The sequence below is a fragment of the Leptopilina heterotoma genome, unplaced genomic scaffold (assembly GCF_015476425.1).
Source record: "Leptopilina heterotoma isolate Lh14 unplaced genomic scaffold, ASM1547642v1 Lhet_81, whole genome shotgun sequence".
NCBI classification, from domain to species: Eukaryota; Metazoa; Arthropoda; class Insecta; order Hymenoptera; family Figitidae; genus Leptopilina; species Leptopilina heterotoma.
Window position 1 is genome coordinate 426,626 of NW_025111185.1, and position 21,196 is coordinate 447,821.

The 21,196-nt window shown below is 25.4% G+C and overlaps 2 protein-coding genes and 2 non-coding genes across 5 annotated transcripts in view; all 4 read left to right on the forward strand.

Annotated features, from left to right (window-relative positions):
• Positions 1-2,728: 2,728 nt before the first annotated feature.
• LOC122511164 lies at positions 2,729-6,644 on the forward strand. Of its 2 annotated transcripts, XM_043626241.1 has the most exons (3): positions 2,729-2,822; positions 3,045-3,182; positions 6,487-6,644. In XM_043626241.1, exons 1-3 carry the CDS (start codon positions 2,786-2,788, stop codon positions 6,642-6,644), a joined length of 333 nt encoding a protein of 110 aa, XP_043482176.1. In that variant the 5' UTR covers positions 2,729-2,785. The 2 variants fall into 2 exon arrangements, with proteins under 2 accessions (XP_043482176.1, XP_043482175.1); XM_043626240.1 differs by having other exon boundaries at positions 2,754-3,182.
• Positions 2,882-2,963, forward strand: Trnas-gcu. Its single transcript has one exon. It is a non-coding gene; the product is annotated as a tRNA-Ser (tRNA).
• LOC122511162 (sodium-independent sulfate anion transporter-like) overlaps positions 6,533-21,196 on the forward strand; it is a 34,786-nt gene continuing 20,122 nt past the window's right edge. The window contains exon 1 of the mRNA XM_043626232.1: positions 6,533-6,720. Within this exon, the coding sequence (XP_043482167.1) occupies positions 6,681-6,720 (40 nt within the window). The 5' untranslated portion in view covers positions 6,533-6,680. The remainder of the gene's footprint in view (positions 6,721-21,196) is intronic.
• On the forward strand, positions 7,168-7,249 carry Trnas-aga. Its single transcript has one exon. It is a non-coding gene; the product is annotated as a tRNA-Ser (tRNA).

The following is a 21,196-nucleotide window of genomic DNA, read 5'->3' on the forward strand; positions in this document are numbered from 1 at the left end:
TGAAAATTTGAATTTTTCATACTTTTAACTGACAATTCTGTAGAATTAATTTTTTTTTTGAAAAAGTTTAATTAAATTTTTTTTTTGAAATTATTCCAAGTTTTTATTTTCTTAGTATTTAAGTGAAGAATTTTCGAATAATCGAAATATCGTAAAATTGAATTGTAAACGAATGGATTTAAAAATTCTCAAAGAACTTTTGCAAAAAAGTATTAAAAATAATTGATAATTGAATGTTTCTTAAATTTGAATTCTTATTTACAGAACTTTATCAATATTTTTTAGAGTAATTGAATTTTCACGAAGAATTGCATTAAAATTTTTAATAATATTAAATTCATTTAAAAAATGTAATTAAAAATGAATTAGAAATAATTATTACACTCTAAGAAACAAATTATATCAAATTTTTTTAAATAATTAAATTTTTTTGAAGATTTTTATTCAAAACTTTTAAGAATAATTGCGTTTTTAGCGGAATTAATTTTTGTCAAGCGAAATGATTTTTTTCAACAAATTTTATTAAAATTGTGTTTTAAATAATTGAATTTCTTTAAAAAATGTATATTATTTATGAAAATAATTGAATTCTTTCAAAAATTTTTGTTAAAATTATATTAAAGACAATTCAATTATTATAAAGAATTTTATTAAAATTTTTAAAAATAATTGAATTTTATTCTTTCAAAGAATTTTATTAATATTTTTAAGAATAGTCTTTGCATTTTTTGCGGAATTCATTTAAAATTTATTGTATTAAAAGTAATTGAAATCCTGCGATGATTTTAAATATTTATAAAAATAATTGAATTCTTGCAACGATTATTCTTAAAATTTTTAAAAATAATTGAATTCCTGAGAAGAATTTTATTATTTATGGAAATAATTGATTTTTTTCGAAAAATATTAGGAAAATTATGTTTTAAATATTTGAATGCTTGCGATTTTATAAACATTTTTTTTTAAATTATTCAATTCTTTTGGGAAATTATTAAAAATATTTGATAATTGAATTCTTTCGACGAATTTACTTGAAATTGTAAATTAAAAATAATTGAAATCCTGTGAAGAATTTCATTATTTAGGAGAATAATATTGAATGCTTGCAACGAATTTTTATTACATTTTTTCAAATAATTGAAATCCTGTAAAGAATTTTATTATTCATGAAAATAATTGTATTTTTGTATCATATTTTATTACATTTTTTTAGAATAAATTGAATTCTTATGAGAAATTTTATTAAAATAGTAGATTTTGAAAATATTTTTTGAATTTCAGCGAAGAATTTCATTATTTGTGAAATGTAATTAAATTCTTGCAAAAAATGTTTGAAAATAATTACATTTCGCGAGGAATTTATTTAAAATTGTATTAAAAATAATTGAAATCCTAAGAAAAATTTTATTATTTTTTATAAAAATAATTGAATTAAAATTTTTTTGAAAATTCTAATTCCTATATTAGAGTAATAATAATGATTAAATATTTATTTAAAAAAGAATTTATTAATGTTTTCGAATAATTTTACAATTAAAAAAATTCGTAAATAAATGTAATAGAAAATTTTTTTGTCTAATAATTTTTAGAGTGAATCAGAATATTCTTTATGGTCAGGAAAAAATTGTCAAAATTTTGTCTGGAAATCAGGGAAAAACAAAATCATTTTTTTGTGGCAACCCTGAAAAAGTTTGGTCAGTTGAAGGAAATTTTGTAGTTGAATCAAACAAATATCCGATAGCAATACTCATTTTTTATTTAATATTTTTTTCTGAATGTAGTTTTGTGTAGTGTAGCAACTACAATTATAATCTTTCATGTTTAAAAAATTCTTATTCAATTTCAGTTTCAGAAAAACCAATTGATTTTCTGCAGCACATGCAACAACACATTCCTGCTCCCATTCCGATGATAACTGATGCAGATAACTATACAATTATTATTGTAAATATTCCATTTTTTCATAAATGAGGTTCTCTTGTGAATAACAATTTTCTCTCTTCTATAAAAAAAAGGTAAGTGTATTTTTTTTATTAGCAATAATCTGAAATCTATTTTTATGATTCTAGAACTTTTCTCTCAGAAAAGAATGTGGTTGAATCAAATACTATATTTTGTTGCATAAATCTTATTTGATTTATCTAATTTTTAGACTTCGAGGTTATTCCCATTCTTTTCAGAGAAGTTTGTTTACCAAATAAACATTTGGTCCAGTTTCATTAACTTTGTCTACGAATTTGTAGAAATTACTATACTAATTATTTGTAACAAGAAATTATTAATTGCGTCGTAGACAATAGAAAATTTTTTGCTGCAGACAAAAATCTTATTTTTTTTATAGTTATTCAACATAACCTAAAAATTACATTAATGAATTTGTCATTTTTTAAGTAAAAAATTAAATCACTAGTGTTACGAATTCATTTAGTGAACGAATCGGTGCTAATTTGTCAAAAGCGACTAATAATTCACATTTAGAGAGAAAAAAGAATTCGGTAACTTAGAGCAAATTTTTATTTTAACCGAACAAATGTTTTTTTTCAAAATGTACATTTATGTTTAAATGAAGAGCATTTGTTCAAACGACGAGATTTACGCAGAAAATAGTTTTCAAAATTTGTTTGTAAGAAACAAATTTTGAAAACTATTCTCTCCGTAAATCTCGTCATCGTTTGCATGTAAATTCTCGATATATTTCCGAATAATTTACTTTATACCCTGAAAAATACACCAAAGCAGAAAAATTGTCCCAGAGAGCATATTATCCATTTTATACCATCTCCCAATGTTAAATAAGCCAATTTTGCTAAATTTTCGAGTTGGTAATTAAAAAAAATTTTTTCTAAAACTGCGTCGTTCCTAAAAAAACATTTCCTCAACGGACGAGGTGGCCGAGTGGTTAAGGCGTTGGACTGCTAATCCAATGTGCTCTGCACGCGTGGGTTCGAATCCCATCCTCGTCGTATTTTTTTGTTTTTCAACACTGTATTTTAACATTCTTTCTATAATAATATTAATTTCAATTTATTTATTTTTATTTTTAGATTTCGAATTTTTTCAAAGGAAGAAGAAGAAGAAAAAGAAGCAACGAGACTCCGTGGGTAGCAAAATTGGGTACAATGTCTGCCGAAGAATTGAATACTTTTCGTACTTTACGAGAAATTTTCTTCGAAAACGGACAAGTGAGTCGAAAATTTATATTTTGACAAAAGAACGTTTTATTGGATGAGTATTGATGTGCAAAATATATTTTTCTTTAAATTTTATTACAAAACTAGCAACTTTTTTTAGCTAACTTTTTGGGATAAAATTAGCGATTTTAAAAATAATAGAATTTAAAAATTTGTTATTCAAATTTTTATTGAAAATACTAAAAAAAATTCGATTTTGGAAAAATTACAAATAATTGCAAAAATTCAATTATTTTCAAGAGTGATACCCGGCTGGTATTAGCGCGTGCCTTCGAGCGTCGGGCGAGTTATTGGATCCAAGGCCTCAATTATTTTCAAATCAATTTCAAATTCACAAAAATAGTACGCAAACATTTAATTATTTTTATAAATAATAAAAATTTCTCAGCAATTCAAATTTTTTTATAAATTCCTTCGCCTTAATTCAATTATTTTTATAAATTTAATAAAATTTTTTTAAGGAATTCAATTATTTTCATAAAAAATAATTAAAAATTGTAGAAAATAATAATTGATTTGAAATGATGAAAATAATTTTGAGAAAGTTACTGTAATAATATTCTTATAATATGAAACAATGATTTTATCACTCGGTCATCTTTAATTTATTATAAAACATTGTTATAAGTTATTGAATTTAAAAAGATTTGAATTTGAATGTTTTGAAATTTTTAATTCCTACGGAAAAATAATATTTAAATATTTATTTAAAAAAATGTTATTGATGTTTTCGAATAATTTTACAATTAAAGAAATTCGTAAATAAATGTAACAGAACATTTTTTTTGAGTAAAATTTTCTTCTTTATTTTCTAAAAATTTAAAAAGTTTCAATTTCATTTTCAATTAAAATTTGTAATTGACAAATAGAATAGAATATGTAATGTTTCTTTTCCAAAAGTGAGAAATATATAAATAAATATAAAAATATTAAAAAATATAAAAATATAAATAAAAATAAAGAAAATTTCTTTTCTTAGAAAATAAATTTGTATAAAACCGTATTTTGCATTAATATCAATTCTATTTTTTATAATTATTCATAAGCAATTTTTTCTTTATTTTAGAATGTTAAATTAATATATATATAATATTGATTGAATTTTAAAAAGTTTCAAATAGAAGTTTTAAAAAAGTTGAATTGTAAAAGATTTTAATTAAAAATTCTGAATAAGTTAGTTTTTTGAAAAATTTTTATACACATTTTTTTCAAATTAGTTATATTTTTAAATATATAATATTTAATTGAAAAACTTTCAAGTTATTCAAAATCTCACGAAATTGTCTTGTAAACAAGTGGATTTTAGAAATATTTCAGTTAAAATTTCTAGAAAATAATTGAATTGAAATTTTGATAATAATTTTTAATAAAATACAGTAGCAATTCTTAAAAATTATTCGATTTTAAAGGATTTGAAATTTGAATTTTTTTTTGAAATCTTAATATCTTTGGAAAAATAATGGATAATCATTAAATATTTATTTCAAAAAGTCTATTCAAGTTCCAAATGATTTTACAGTTAAAAATATTCAAAAAAATGTATTATAAACATATTTTGGAGTTTCAATTATTTTTAGAGTAATGTTACGATCCTAATTATTATAATTTCCCTAATGTTTCCCGATTTTATTTTAAAATTAATTAAAATAGGGACGGGGTAGTAAATAACAAGAAATTACTTTAGTTGAACCAATATATGTGTATTTTATAAAATAAGATAAAATTGATGAAAATAAGAAAATGGACATAGGCTTTCTAATGTGAGTCTTAGAGTGGTTGATTGTTTACCTTGGGACAAAGGGTGATGCTAGTCGCTCAGGTATAATGGCACTAGTCCGTTAATGGTTGACTAAGTGGATGCAGTATTGTGTCTCGAAAAACAGGAACACTCTTTTCAAATGGCAAATTTGACTTCCAGATTGACTTTCCAAAATGCACTTTTGAAATATACGTAGAGTAAGGACAACTACTAAAACTGGGTTTAGAGCACTGTGTCGTGAAGAACCACATGTTATAGATAAAATTTTAAGACTGACTTGTGCAGAGCACCACTTCTCAATTTGAGACTTATAATGTTGACGACTACATTTTCTTGACTGCTTTTCTAGACTGAAAATCGTTTGATGGTCTGGTCCTTCTTATACCCAAATTTGCCTGTGTATTTTAGAAATTGTTCGACTTTTTCTGTATTTTAGGAATCGTTCAAGTTTTCATGTATTTTACGAATCGTTCGAGTTTCCATGCATTTTTAGAAACCCTTTGTTATAGGATAACACTTGTGGTGACTCACTATTAAATCGCACGTGTACATTCCCTTATTACTAATCTTATTTTATAATTTTGTTATTAATTGTTACAATTTGTTAATTATAATTGTTTAAATTTGTTATTATTTATTATTACAATTTATTATTGTTTATTATTATTTTTTAAAGCTTGTTGTTAAGATTGTTATATTTAACTATTTATTACAGTTTATTATTGTTTATGTTTATTATTACAATTTATTATTGATTATTATTAATATTTATAGTTATTATTTATAATAATATGTAAATAATAATTTTGTTATTAACTTTTATTATAATTATTACTATTATTACCTATTAATTATTATTAATATTATTAATTAATATGATTATTATTATTAATTATTAAGATTAATTATTATTCTACATATTTTTATTGAAAATAGGTTACGGTGACGTAACAGTAAACTAAAATATTTTTAGGGTTTGGGAAAAAGTCAAAGTTTTCTCTAAAAATCAGGAAATTCTTTCAATCTTTCATGGAAAAATTTATTTTCTGAGTTATTTTTTATGACCGAGAAAAATAATTTAAAACCGGGAAATGACCGTGAATTTTTTTTTTTTATGAAAAAAGTGTCCACTCTGTGTCCGGCCATGGAACCTTAAGAGAAAGACGCCTTCCAATAAAATGATGCACAGCCGCCATTTTGTAATAAAATTTTTAAAAAATATATATTTTATATATCAATTAATACTCATGGAATAAAACGTACTTTACAGATTTCTGATTGACCATTTCATTGAGCCAAAAAAATTCCTAAAAATACACCTATTTTTCGTGAGTTACTTAGGTTTCCCCCCCCCCTAAATGCGATTTTGTAGATTTTTTGACCCCCTCCCCCCTAAATTCGTAACGTAGTTTATTGATGTCCCTTATTTTTTGAATTTCGATAAAAAATTTTTGTATTTATTTATTTTTTTTGAATGAATTAGTAGTAATGTTGTATTAATGCTGTATTAATGTTGTCTCAATTTTGTTTCAATAGCGCATGGATTACAAGAAAAGGAAGCATTGCTTGAAGCCCAGACGTCGATACATATAGTTCTCGATATCTGCCTTACCAACAAAACTTATACACAAGTTGACATAAGTTTTCCAAAGTTAAGAGACGTGATTATGCATTCTGTCAGAGCTCTCGGATAAATTCGACAATTGTTTTAATTAATTCCTTCTTCAATCATGAATTCATCGTCTTGCAGTGAAATAACACCTCTTTTGAGTGAGTAATTTCAACAAATTCTTAAAACTAAATAATAGAGTAATAATAACAAAAGATTTTTCTTTTGTCAAATTTTTCATCAATTTTCTCTCTTTTTAAAAAAAATTATAATGAACCTAATTAAAGAATATAATGGGCCTCATAATATCAAAATTATATTAGTACATGAAAAACAATTATTTCGGTTTTAGTATATTTTTGTCGTTAGAGATTGTTTATCGGTAATTAATATTTATTAATAGATTGGTAAATTAACTGATAATGATGATAATGACGATAATGAGTTTAATTATATAATTTCAAATGAAGCGCGCCTTGAAATAATGAGATTTGAATGAAAAGGCGCAAAGATAGTGCGCGAATATACAAAAAGGTGAGAAATCATTAATTTTGTCAACAAAGACTCACATGTTATCATGAATTCCTCAAAATACTTACACAATTGTGGCAGTCGTGGCCGAGTGGTTAAGGCGTCTGACTAGAAATCAGATTCCCTCTGGGAGCGTAGGTTCGAGTCCTACCGACTGCGAAAAATTTTTACTTTTTGCTTCATAAAAGTATACACTGCTCACAAAAAAATATCATAAGAATACTATTATTTTATTTACACAGACATTTTTTTTATGTAGATACCTTTTATCTCGAATAAAACAATTCGCAATTAAAGTCAATTTCTTTCACTTTTGAAATTTTTTTTTATTAAAAAGTTGACGAAGGAAATAAATATTATGGTTTTTATTATTTAATATATCACTTACAAGTTATATTATGGTCTTAAAAAAAGAGAGAGAAAGTTGAAAAATTTGTATAAATAATTGTAAGGAGCAAAAACCATATTATTCATTATCTTATAATTCATGTGAAGAATTATTCGTTTTTTTTATTATCACTCTCATGGATGAGTATAAATAAAAGAAACCGCGTCTCGTGACTACTCGTGACTGATAATTCCGCAATATAATCCTCTTAGGCTTCGTTTATAAATTAAATGTTTAACATCTAATTTTTATTTTTAAATTTATTTTAGCTATAAAATTTCAATTTTTGGTTATTTGCATTTAAATTTAATATTTTTAGAAGAAAAAAAGATAAAAGTAGAAAAAAAATTCAATAAGAAAGCAATCTTAAAATTTGTCTTTAACATTTTTAATTTGTTCAATTCAAATACAAATTTTTTCAAAGATAATTTAATTTGAATAAAAATTGTTTAATTCAAGTAAATATTTATTTGATAGTTGACAAGTATTCAATTATTTTTAACCAAATAAAGTTTCTTTAATTGTAAGAATACTGCAATTTAACACAATTTTTTCTTGTGAAAAATTCAAATAATTTTCATTTAAATAATGAAATTATTTATCCAAATACAATTAATTTTAAATTCAATTTGATTTAAATAAAAATTATTTGTTTCAAATGAACATTTATTTGATAGTAGACAAGTAATTTATTATTTGTTTGAAGTCCGTAAAAGTCCGTTTTTTAAAAAAAAGTTCGTAAAGTCCGTAATTTCCTTCAAAAAAGGATGAAAAGTTCGTAAATTGTTCTTCGCAAAAATTCAATTATGTTCAAAATTTTTTTTAATTTCTCGTAAAAATTTCAATTATTATCTTTAGAAATATTAAAATTCTTCTCAGAAATTCAATTATTTTTAAAAAATCTAAAAAACATTGTTAACATTTCAATTATCTTTATAAATAAATAGCAAAATTTTTCGACAAAATTCAATTATTTTAAAAAATGTTATTAAAATTCATTAAAAAATTTCAATTATTTTCAAAATTAACAATATTTATCACACGAATTCAATTATGTTCTAAAATTTTTAACAATTCTCGTCAAAATTTCAATTATCTTTAGAAATATTAAAATTCTTCTCCGAAATTCAATTATTTTCAAAAAATCTTAAAAAAAATGATCAAAACATCTCAATTATCCTTATAAATAAATAGCATAATTCTTCCACAAAATTTAATTATTTTAAAAAATTTCAATAAAATCCATTACAAAATTTCAATTATTTTCAAAAGTAATAATATTCTTCGCAAAAATTAAATATTGCTCAATATCTACTATTTTCATAAAATTTACCAAAAGAATTTAATTGATTAAAAAAAAATTTAATAAAATTTTACAAAAACTTTTAATTATTTTCAAAAAATAATAAAAATTTCACAAGAATTTCATTAATAACAAATTTTTTTTATAAATTTCTTCACAATCATTCAACTATTTTCATAAATAATAAAATTTTTACGGGAATTCAATTATTTTCGTAAATAATAAAATTCTTTTTAGGAATTTAATTATTTTCAATAGAATTTTAATCGAATTGAATTCCAAGAAACATTCAATTATTCAAAAAATTATTTATTTTTGAATTTAAATAATTGATTTCTGATAGAATTTTCTCTCATAAACATTGATTTAAAAATAGGTTTCAGTTAAAATCGTTGATTATAATAATTGAATTCTTTCGAAGAATTTCATTAAAATTTTAAAAATAATTGAATTTTATCGAGACATTTTTTTAAAATTGTCTTGAAAATAATTGAATTTCTACCAAAAAAAAAGTTTTATCTAAACTTTTTAAAATATTTGAATTTCTGCCAAAATTCTGATATTTTTGAAAATAATTGAATTCTTGCAAAGAATTTTATTAAGACTTTTGAAAATAATTGAATCTCTACAAAGATTTTTATTATTTTACGAAAATATTTAAATTCTTGCGAAAAATTTTATTAAAATTTCTTAAAGTAATTGAAGATCTGCTAAGAATTTTGTTATTTTTAATTTATGCCAAGAATTTTATTAAAATTTTTAAAAATAATTATATTCCTGTTAATTTTTTACGAGAATTGAATTATTTTTAATACAATTTTAATCGAATTTCTCGAAGAATGTAATTATTATTAAAAATTTTATTAAAATTCGTTGATAGATTTCAATTATTTGAAAATTTGTTGATAACGATTTTTTATGGGAATTGAATTTTAAGAAACCTTCAATTATTCAATAAATTATTTATTTGCATTTTTGCATTTAAATTTGTATTTAAATAATTGAATTCTAGTAGAATTTTCTAATAAAAATTGACTTTCATTTCATAAAAATGAATTTCAGTTAAGATAATAATTGAATATTAAATGCAATAGAGCGTGAATTTTAAAAAATAATTGAATTTTGTAATTAATTTTTTTGAAAAAGTTTAATTCATTTTTTTAAATATTATTTTTAGTTTCTATTTTCTAATATTTATTTAATTAAAGAATTTACGAATAATTGAAATTTCGTAAAATTGAATATTGTAAAGAAATGAATTTGAAAATTGTCAAAGAACTTTTTCGAAAATTATTAAAAATAATAATCGATACAAAGAAGAATTTTAGATATAAATATTCTTAAAAATAATAATTGAATTGATAATGATTTTAATTATTATAAATTATTTTTATTAATAATTATTATTAATTATTATAAAACATGAAGAAATCGATAACTTCGAGTCGGAGACTCGGAGTTATCGATTTCTTCATGTTTTATAGTTATGAAAAATTGAATTTCTAGTTTTAAGTAAAATATTCTTTTATTTGATTCGGCCTGATTTTATTTTTGTCAATCGGTTCGTAAATGGTCCGTAATTTTTAATTTTTGGTCCGTAAAGTCCGTATTTTTAAATACTTTCACTGCTTCGAGCCCTGTAATAATCAATAGAATCAAATAATTATTTCATAATTGACAAGTAATTTTTTTCCCATTGTATACGTAGAAAAACACAATAAAAGAGCAAAATTTTCTTTTTATAAAATATTATTTATTAAATCTTTCAAAGTATATAAAATTAACAAACATACTTTTTTCTTTTTTCTCAATATATCTTTTCGTTGAAAAAATTTTTAAAAAATGTTACAATTTTTATACTGTTTAGTCGAGTTATTAAAATATAAATTTTTTTGTATATACATCTATATCTATACGTTTTCTTTGGTTATTTATACAACTTATTAAATACTTCTTTTTAATATTTCTTGTCACATTTTTGTCGTAATACTATATTGTTTTCTTTGAATCTTTATAGTTGCCTTAAAATAACTCTTAGTTTGAAAAAAAATTCTTAAACATTTTGCTAGAATAATACGAATAAGAATATAATAATCCTAATGATAGAAATTATCATAATGCCGAAAATTTTCATTTTTGGTCATTTTTTTCTAAAAATCTAAATCGTTTTTAATCTAAATAAAAACAGTTTTCTTTGCGTCTATGAATTTAAAAAAAAAAAATATTCATAAAAATGAGAAATACAACGAATTTTGATTGTGAGTAATTTTTGTTTTTTCTTTACTCGATGGTCAATGATTGTTTTCGTTTGTTCTCTAAATTACATGTTTTGGTTTGTTTCGAATTAGCTGTTTTATTAAACTCGGACTTACATATCAGTTGGAGATTTGGAAGACCTTGATGATGAATTTCACTTTTTTTAAAACCATCCTTTCTTGTCCAACGACCTGTGATAATATCAAGTGCACTCGGAAGATTTTTCTCTTCTGAAGTTGTGCAATTTTTTAAAACATTTTTATTGTTTTGAACACATGAATTTATGTTATTAATGGCAAAATGTTCAGTGTTCTTATCTTTCGTATATTGTGTGTCTTGAGAATCGTTTTTCTCTTTCTTATCATGTTTATCCCTTCCTTCTTTTTCTTTCGTCTGCTCCTTTTCTATCTCCTCTTCTTTACCCTTTTCTGTATTCCTTTCTTTTTCTTTTTCTGTATTCCTTTCTTTTTCCATTTGTATATTCCTTTCCTTTTCTCTATTCGTTTCCTTTTCCTTTTCTCTATTCCTTTCCTTCTCTTTATTTCTTTCCGTTTCCTTTTGTTTATTCCTTTCTTTTTCCTTTTGTGTATTCTTTTCTTTTTCTTTATTCTTTTCCTTTTCTCTATTATTTTCCTTTTGTGTATTATTTTTCTTTTCTTTATTCTTTTTTGTCTCCTTTCCTTTGCTTCTTTCTTTCTCCTGCTCTACTCGATTATCCAACTCATTGTTATTGTTGTCGTCTTCGTAATCGTCAATATCGAAGTCATTATCATCGGTATCCGTCTCTTCGTCACTGTCCAATGCGAGTGGATCCTTCTCCCTAATTTTTGGACAGGGCGATCTGGTTGAAAATCCATTGGCTCTGTATCTTTTGACAGCATACTTAATCCCTTTATGAGGTCTATACTCCGTTCTGTATACCGTTCGTTTTCTCTTTTTACTCTCAGGACAAATTATTTCAAGTGGTTCTGGCGATTTTAGTAACCAATCCCTAGATTCTTCTTCAGTTTTCTCCGATTTTCTAGCTTGTGAATCCAACCAGGATGCTGTGATTGATAAAACACGTTCGCCATTCGGTAGTTGAAAATAATTTGGACCTGCAACATTTCCCTCCTTAGCTTTTTCGTATTCACGGAATGGTTTCTTGAGACTCCTCCTTGAAGATTTCACATAATTCTTTGCTGCGTTCGAAGATAAAAAACCGTTTTCACCTTTGGAAGACAAAGTAGCATTAACGGTATTACATAAAAAATTAGCACTTTCTGGAAAATTGGGCTTCATTCGTAAACTTTTGTCATTTACGTACTGTCTTGTTCCGGCATCATGAAAATTTGAACTCTTTTCCTGTAGAAGATTTTCACTGTCACTGACAAATTTTGGATAATTTGTTGTGTTGCTCATCGGCGAATATCCGTTATAACTGTTAATTGTCGGGAAATTTGGATGAAAAGTTTGTCGTTTCTCAAAATTTGCCGTATTCACTGGCATGAATCCCGTACTGCTGTTGTTTGGTGGAAATTTCTCAACTTTGTTGTCTTTGTCAATTATTTGTACCTCGGCTTCAGGTGTGTGCCAGGACCGAAAAAATTTATTCCCAGAATTTTCTGTTGGTTGATTTAAACTTTGATCAGCCTGATAAGAGGGTGGGTAATATTTTCCATCGGGATGATAATTCGCTGAATATGGAACTCCATTCGGAAAATGCATACTCTTTGCAATTTTCTGATCGTACTCTGCGTTTATTTTCATTTGTTCGTACATTCCTTTTGGGTCGGAATATTTGGGCATTTGTCCCGGAAACTGCTGAAATGACACTTGTTGATTTTCAACCGGTTGATGATTGGGAATTTGACGATTCTGATTATTTTGAATTGCTTCTGGACACTTTTGATGATTCGGAACTTGATATCGTTGATTGTGCAGCGACATTGGATTTGATACGGTTATTTCCGGTTTTGGATTTGGCGAATTTTGAGTTAAAAGTTCCTGAGGTCTTTGGTTTTGAAATGATCCTTGAAACTGAGAAGCAATTTGATTGTAATCGTCAATTAATCGAGGAAAGTTTTGCCCTTGCTCGAGTTGTTCGCCACAGAAAGTTTGATCGTAAAACTGAGGATAATTCTGATAGTAATTCTGCAACTCTAAATTTTTCCCATAGGGGGGAAATGGTTGAGAGTATTTGAAAAGATGTTCGGAATAATTAGGCGGTGGTTGTAGATATGGCACATTAGTTTTAGGCACTGTTTTGTAGTCTTGAAATTGTTGCTGATATTCGACTTGTCCGTAATCTGTCTTCATATTTACGGATGGTTGTCCGTAGTAGTCGGAATAATGTGGGGGACTTTTTAGCGATGCCGATAGTTGGGAGAACTTTGGTAATTGCTGCTGGGAGTAGTTACAGGTCTGATAGGGAGAAATCTGTTGAGGAAAGACTTGAGAATTGGAGAAGTGGGAAAAATTGTCGGATTGGGAATTTGGGGGCAGAGGCGAAAAATTGTTTTGGGAAGTTTCTGGAGAAAATTTAGGCTTAGAACCAGAAGGTTGTTGAATAAATTGAGACGATTGTTGGGTAAAGTTAAGTGGTGAGTTGTGAGAAAATTCGGAACTTTGGGGTAAAAATCCAAGAGGTTGTTGGGTGGATCCATTTTGTTGAGGTAGGACTGGAGGTAAATATCCCTTTGTTTGTAAAAAGTGTTCTGGTCGCTCTTGTGTGAATTTAGGCACTTGTGGATATGAAGGCAACGTTTGATGATAAGTTTGTTGACCAACTCTTGCTTGTTTGTTATTTAGTGTCGGTGGTGGGTTTGGTGTGTTATTTTTTCTCTTTGGAGCTTTTTTAACCTGGTTGCCAGGTTGATTTTTCTTATCAGAATTCTTTGAACCTAGAGGTCTTCCTCGACGTTTCTTAGGCGGAGGTTCGAGTAAATCCAGGAGGGATTGTAGATCCGGTTGTTCTGGCGTCGAATTTGATTGAAGATTCTTCTTATCGATGTTATCACTAGAACATGTTGTCGGCGCTGGTTTGAATGAATTGGTGTCTGGTATTATTGTTTCCGGGAGATTATTACTTCTCTCAATCGTACCACTTAGAAAGGAATTACTGTAATTCAGGGGATAATTAAGATTATCAATATTTTTGTTCTCGTCACTATATGAAGCGGGCGGTACCAAAAAATCGTTTTCAAACGAAAGTGGATCTTGTTGATCCTTTTGTTGATCCTGAGCCTGGTACATGTCGTCCATAAATATATCACTTTCTTGACAATTGTTGAATTTTTGCATCTGTTCTTTCAAGTCAAATGTGGCAATAGATTCCTACACGAAACAAAATAAGAACAATTTAAGATTTAACAAAATAATAAGCAGAGGTTAATTAATAAGAATTCGATTTATTAAGATTTTATAACTTCAATTCGAAAAGAAATTAGCATTTTAACCAGACGTGACAATGAATTACCTTCAATATTGGAGTTTTGCTGATTTCCTGAGAGTAATTTACACAATCACCGCTAAAAGATAGTGAAGTTTGGTTTTCAGATGTCTGAAAATTGTTCTCGTAGCCCATAATCCCTTTGTCTGTAAGTCCTCTTAAATGTGATCTTGAAACTTCGTTACTTAACGAATTAAGATCTGGAGATGAGACAACTGCGCCGTGTGATCTTAAGATTGCCTCTGATGCTAATGCTGGAGAACCAAAGTTATCTTTTCTTTCACTATTATATTGAGTGTGTTTGGTTTCGTTTGCGTCTAATGGTGTTTGAGCGAAACATGCTCCCCTCTCGTCGTACAGGACCATAGCTGAAATAAGGATTAGAATATTGATGATGAAAGGGTTTACGGTACAAGGAGATTATAGATTATACATTTTTAAATGACCCGAGTCTAACAGAAATTTACAGCACAACTTTATAAATTTATGAAAAATTCCTGAAATCGGTTGTAGTCGATTTTTACTAACTAACAAATATTGGTAAATATTCCAAATAGATCAAAATCATTCTTTTTTGGTTCAAATAAAAAGTAAAAATCAATGTGAGAAATGAATGTCTATAAAAAAATAATAATTAGGCTCATATTCTTTTAACTGCGGAGTGAAATGAATTCAATTTTAATAAAGACACCGTATATAGAGTTCATGGCTATTTAGTGTTTAGTCTCCGATGTATCAGAAATGTTATTCATTTCACATTTTATGACTTTAGACGGTTGGGACTACGCAATACATTCCTAGAAAGGTAGAGAATTTTTTTTTCATAACAATAAAAAGAATGAATATTTTTAACTGAAATTTCTATTCATTAGGGGGGAAAAAGTTTTTCTATTTCTTAATTTCACGCTGATAATTTTAATCACATGAAATACATAATTTACATTAGAATTTACAATTCAATCACGATCTTTAAAAAAATAATGAACCAAGTTGTAAAAATTTAGAAGGTCCATTGACCTTCTAAATCCTTCTTTTAATCATTTTATTACACTTGTTAAAAATGTATACTTTTAAGAGCATAGTATTTAATTGTTAAAAATAATTTTTACACTTTTAATAAAAGACTGTAATTATTAATAATTGAGGTATTAAAGTTTATCTATAAACAATTTAAAAGAAACAAATGAAATCATTTCTCGGGATGAATTTCTTTTAGAAGCGTAATGTTCTTAATCGGCATTTTTTTATCTATCAGCATCTCATGTTTCATGAGTTGATGTACTGTATACCTTTCTGCAAAATAATTTGCAATGCTTGAAAATTTGATAAGCACTCTTATTCATTTTTTTCTGCTATAAATAATTATTAATTTTTAAAAACATTCATTAAGAATTTCATTAGAAAAAAATCTAAGGCTACATAAACTGAAAAACTACACAAAGAATAGAGAAAATCTCGATTGTCAGTAAAAGTAATTTGCATAAATGAGGACATTTATCAATGTGTGACTAATAAAATAGTAAACTTATGACAAAAGTAGCAAATAATTGCAAAAATAGAAAGAGTATAGCAAAAAGAATTTTTTTTTTGTAACCAGTGGCAGAATCTATGGCAAAAATAGCAATAATAAAAAGCAAAAATAAAAAAAACATAAAAAGCAATAATAGTAAAAGAAGGAAAAAAGAATATCAAAAATATCGAAAAGAATTTTCTTCTAAATCAAAAAAATAAAAATTTATTACTGAAAAATGATGATAATAAGCGGAAGAACTTTTAATTGCAATCCGTAGATGAAACTGTTTTGTTATTACATTTTAATTTGTCAAGAAAAACTTTAGATTACTGTACTTTTAAGCAAACTTCAATTGTGTTAATTAGCATCTTCTTAAATTTCAATAATCCCTAAAATTAACGACTGAACCCAATTAATCCCAAAAGGAATCCCAAAAAGACATGTCAAAAATAGTGTTTTTTAAGTTGTATCTAATAATTTTCTATGACAAAAGCATATACACATTTATATTTATAAAAGTGTTACTCACTCTGAGCATAAATAATCAGCAACAATTAACATAAATTCCATTAATCGAATTCCACTGTTAGGCGATTGTTTAAATCTTTCTAAAATTGTTGACTTGAATCAAAAAATTTACAAACACATCACTTCACTATTATTTTGTAAAAAGAACTGTTGTATCACAATATTTTTCGCTTGAAAATTTTCAAAAGTACCGTCTTAGGTACGTCGTCTTGAGGATCGATCTTAATCTCTCGAGATCTTCTTTGAAACTGATTCTGCTTCTTCTAAACATTCTTTACTACCCATGCTTCTCATTTCCCAACACATAAGAACACAGCTATAAGCTAAGGCCATGGGCCTCTCTCTCTCTCTCTCTCTCTTTTTCTCTATAGACCCATACCAACCCTGACCACATGGCTCAAGTACTCTAAAGGAAATTTCTGGGAAAACATATTATACCCTAAAAGATGTGACCATCGATTGAAATTTAAAAGGGCCCCTAACTATACAGCATATACTAAGAACAAAGTGTCGTTATAAATTCTCAGTTTGTAATGGGGGAATTTTTCAGGTCCGTAGTTAGAAATGAAGCGCTTTCATCGACCAACTATTAAGAGATGAAAGTTATATCACAGAAGAGAGGGCAATGAAATGAGAGAGAAAAAACAGATATATATGTAAGGGTAATGTGAGGACTTAACAAACTTGAGAGTCTTAACCCGGATTTCACAAAAATTTTTCGACTCTTGTTGAAAAAAAAAAGATTTTTTTTTTCAAAGTCTTTCTTTTTTGTAATTACTGAGGAGAATTGAAAATAATTTTTGAGAGAAAAAATTGCATTGTTTCGTTTGCTATTTGATCGCTTGCTTTAAATGCTTTTCACTGTGGGAATAATCTTTAGAAATCCCTTTTGTTCGAATTTGACAATTTTTTTGCAGTGTTAAATGTTTCTAAATATTTTTAATGTTTTCAAATATTTTTTCATGCATTTGAAACATTTAATAAATTCAACTAGAGGAACTAGTAAGGGCAAGCTAGTTCTAGTTAAAATAACCAAAATTCTGTTTATGCCAAGCCAACAAGGATTCTTTTTCTTGTAAAGCAACTTGTGAGAAACACTACTTTTAAAAATTGTATTCTATTTATATTGTATTATTGTATTGTTTTAAAGATTCTATTGTACTATAAGAAGTCAAGAAACTTGATGAATTGGTGTTATGCAAATCGTGTTTGTTAGAAAATAGAAAAGGGATCATTTAGTGCGGACGTGCGGTCGAAAATAGGGACTATACATAAATTTTGAAAGAAAGAGAGCAGTGTTTTGACAAAATGCATATATAGTGCGCGATCCTTTTTTTTCAATAGGACCCCTTGTATATATGTTTTTAAAGTGCGAGTGTGTATTTCTTTTGAAACGAAAACCATTTCACAAAATTTAAGAGTCGAGCTGAAAGGCTCATTAAAATATCCATGACATCACACTCGAACGTGTTCGTAAAGCTTTTCCTCTCAATGCTTGAAGGCAATTATTCTTATCAAATTGCAGTTTCAAATTACATACTATACGACACTCATCTTTTCCTATTTTCTGAATTTCTTCATTTTTAACTTTAATGGTTAAAATTTTTTATGCACTTTATAAAAATTTGTTTCTCTTTCCATTTGGGTTTAATTTATAGATTTTGAATTTGATCCAAGAATTTTTTTTCATTGATAGAATTATCTAACAAATGAAAAGTTTCTGTAATTTCTGAAATGTAACTGAAATTTACAATTTCTGTATAGTAATACTGGAATATAAGTAAAATAGAAAAATTGTGGAGAATTTGTTACGAATTTGAATAAAGTGCTTCTGAAACAGGCACCAAATTGCTTGATGACGGTTTCGTTATTGTCATTACCTGCGCGACTATTTAGAAAGTTTGTATTTGTAAAAGGACGAGGAAGCTCAGGTAACCCAATAGACGGTAGACTAAAAGTCCAATAGACTTGATGAAGTTTCATGAAAAGAGGAAGTATTATGTAAATTAAATTTATAATATTTACCCGACAGTGGGAGATTTCAAATGTTTCCCAACAAAGCCTCTATCTGCAAGGGACAAAAGAACAAAGGACCCCAAACGCAATTTTAGAGGAGACCAGTTTTTCCAAAAATTTACATCTTCTCAAAGAATGCTTAGAATAGAAATTGAAAATTTAAGTTCAAAACTTTTGAACATGTAACATAGTTTCGCTGTAAAACTCTTTTCGCAAACTATGCGGATGTAAATTATTAATAAATTTATTTACTCCAATAGTTTACAAGTTTATTTTTTGATTCTTATTTACGAATATAAACTTATTAACAAAGAGGTAATAAATTTCAAGAAAATAGGGTAATTTGAAAATTTGTAACTTCTGTCAAAAAAAAAAGTAACTTCCTCAAGGAAAGCACTCAATTATATTAGAACAAATTTTTTTACTGTCGGACTGTAAAAACTTTGTTTCGTTTCCTTTTTCCGTGTGTTGAATAAAAAGAATACTACTCTAATACATATATTGTAGAGTTTGAAGAAAATTTATTATATCAAGGTGCAGAAAAGGTGCTGTAAACTTTTTATTTTCCCATTTTTGTGCACGTAGCCAACACGTACATGTATATGTATAAACATCCTATATTTATTTGGGAAAAGGAAAAACAGGTGCAGAGCGATAGAATGATATGGATATCTGGGTGAAATTGTTCTTTCTTAAATTTTGAGAAGCTGTCAAGTATATCCTATTTTCAAATTTATACTATATCTATTATAGTATATTAAATTCTGTAATTAATTGTCTTTATAAAAAGGGAGTTCAATTTTGACTCACAGTTCAGGGCTCGAACTCCCGTTCGTAAATTGTACGATATAATTTGGATAATTTTAGAGAAATTACAAATGATTGCAGAAATACAATTATTTTCAAAAGTAATAAAATTCTTCGCAGAAATTCAATTATGTACAAAAATTTCTTTAAATTCTCATCAAAATTTGAATTATTTTTAGAAATAATTAAATACATTTCCGAAATCCAATTATTTTCCAAAATTTTAATAAAATTCTTGGCAAAATTTCAATTATTTTTAAAAATTTTCCTTAATTCAATGATTTTTAATAGGTATTTACTACTCTAATAAAATTTTTCAAAAGAATTGAATTATTTAAAAAAAATTTTTTAATTTCTACACAAACCTTTAATTATTTTCAAAAAATAAAAAAAATTCACAGGAATTTCTTTATTTACAAATTTTTTCCATAAATTTCTTCCTAATAATTCAATATTATTTTCATAAATAATTAAATTTTCACAGGGATTAAATTATTTTCGTAAATAATAAAATTCTTTTTAGCAATTCAATTATTTTCATAAATAATAAAATTCATGAGCAGAATTTTAATTATTTTTAATACAATTTTAATCGAAATCCTTGAAAAATGTAATTATTCTTAAAAATTTTATTAAAATTCGTCAAAAGAATTCAATTATTTAAAAATTTATTGATAAAATTCTTTATGAGAATTCAATTTTAAGAAATATGTAATTACCTATTCAATACATTTTTTTTTGTATTTAAACAATTGAATTCTAGTAGAATTTTCTCATAAAAATTTATTTAAAAATGTATTTCAGTTAAAATTTTAGATTGTAATTCAATATTTAAAGCATTAGAGCTTGAATTTTTAGAAATGATCACGGAGAAAAATATAAATCAACTTTTACTACTTTTATAGTAAAAAATTTCCAGTAAAGCATTTCTGGTAATTTTTACTACTTTTCGAGTAAATTTTGCTACCTTCGAAGTAAATTTTACTAATTTTTACAAATATTTACTTCGAACGTAGCAAAATTTACTCCAAAAGTAGTAAAAATTACCAGAAATGCTTTACCGGAAATTTTTTACTATAAAAGTAGTAAAAGTTACTTTATATTTTTCTCCGTGATTGAATGTTGAAAAGGTTTCAGATTAAAATCTTTGAAAATTTGAATTTTTCATATTTTTAACTAACAATTCTGTAGAATTAATTTTTCTTGAGAAAGTATAATTGCGAATTTTTTTTTAAAACAAAAAAAAATTATTTTTGTAAACGTTACAAATTATTGTAGAAATTCAATTATTTTCAAGAGTAATAATATTCTTCGAAAAAATCAAATATTGTTCAAAAATAATAAAATTCTTCTTAGGGATTCAATTATTTTCACAAGTAATAAAACTCATCGTAGAATTTAAATTATTTTTAATATAATTTTAATCAAATTTCTCGAAAGAATTCAATTTTTTTAAAATTTGTTAATAAAATTCTTTATGGGAATTAAATTTCAAGAAAGATTTTCCAAATAATTTTGGAAAAATTTTGAAATATTTAATTGTTCAATATATTATTTATTATTGTTTTTAAATAATTGAATTCTAGTAGAATTTTCTAATAAAAATTGACTTAAAAACAGATTTCAGTTAAAATTTTAGATTATAATTAAATATTAAAAACATTAGAGCTTGAATTTTTAGAAATAATTGAATTTTGAAAAGGTTTCAGATTAAAATCTCTGAAAATTTGAATTTTTCATATTTTTAACTTACAATTCTGATGTAGAATTTGAAAATTCTCAATGAACTTTTTCAAAAATTATTAAAAATAATGTATTTATAGAAGAATTTTAGTTAAAAACACAAAAAAAAATTATTTTTGGAA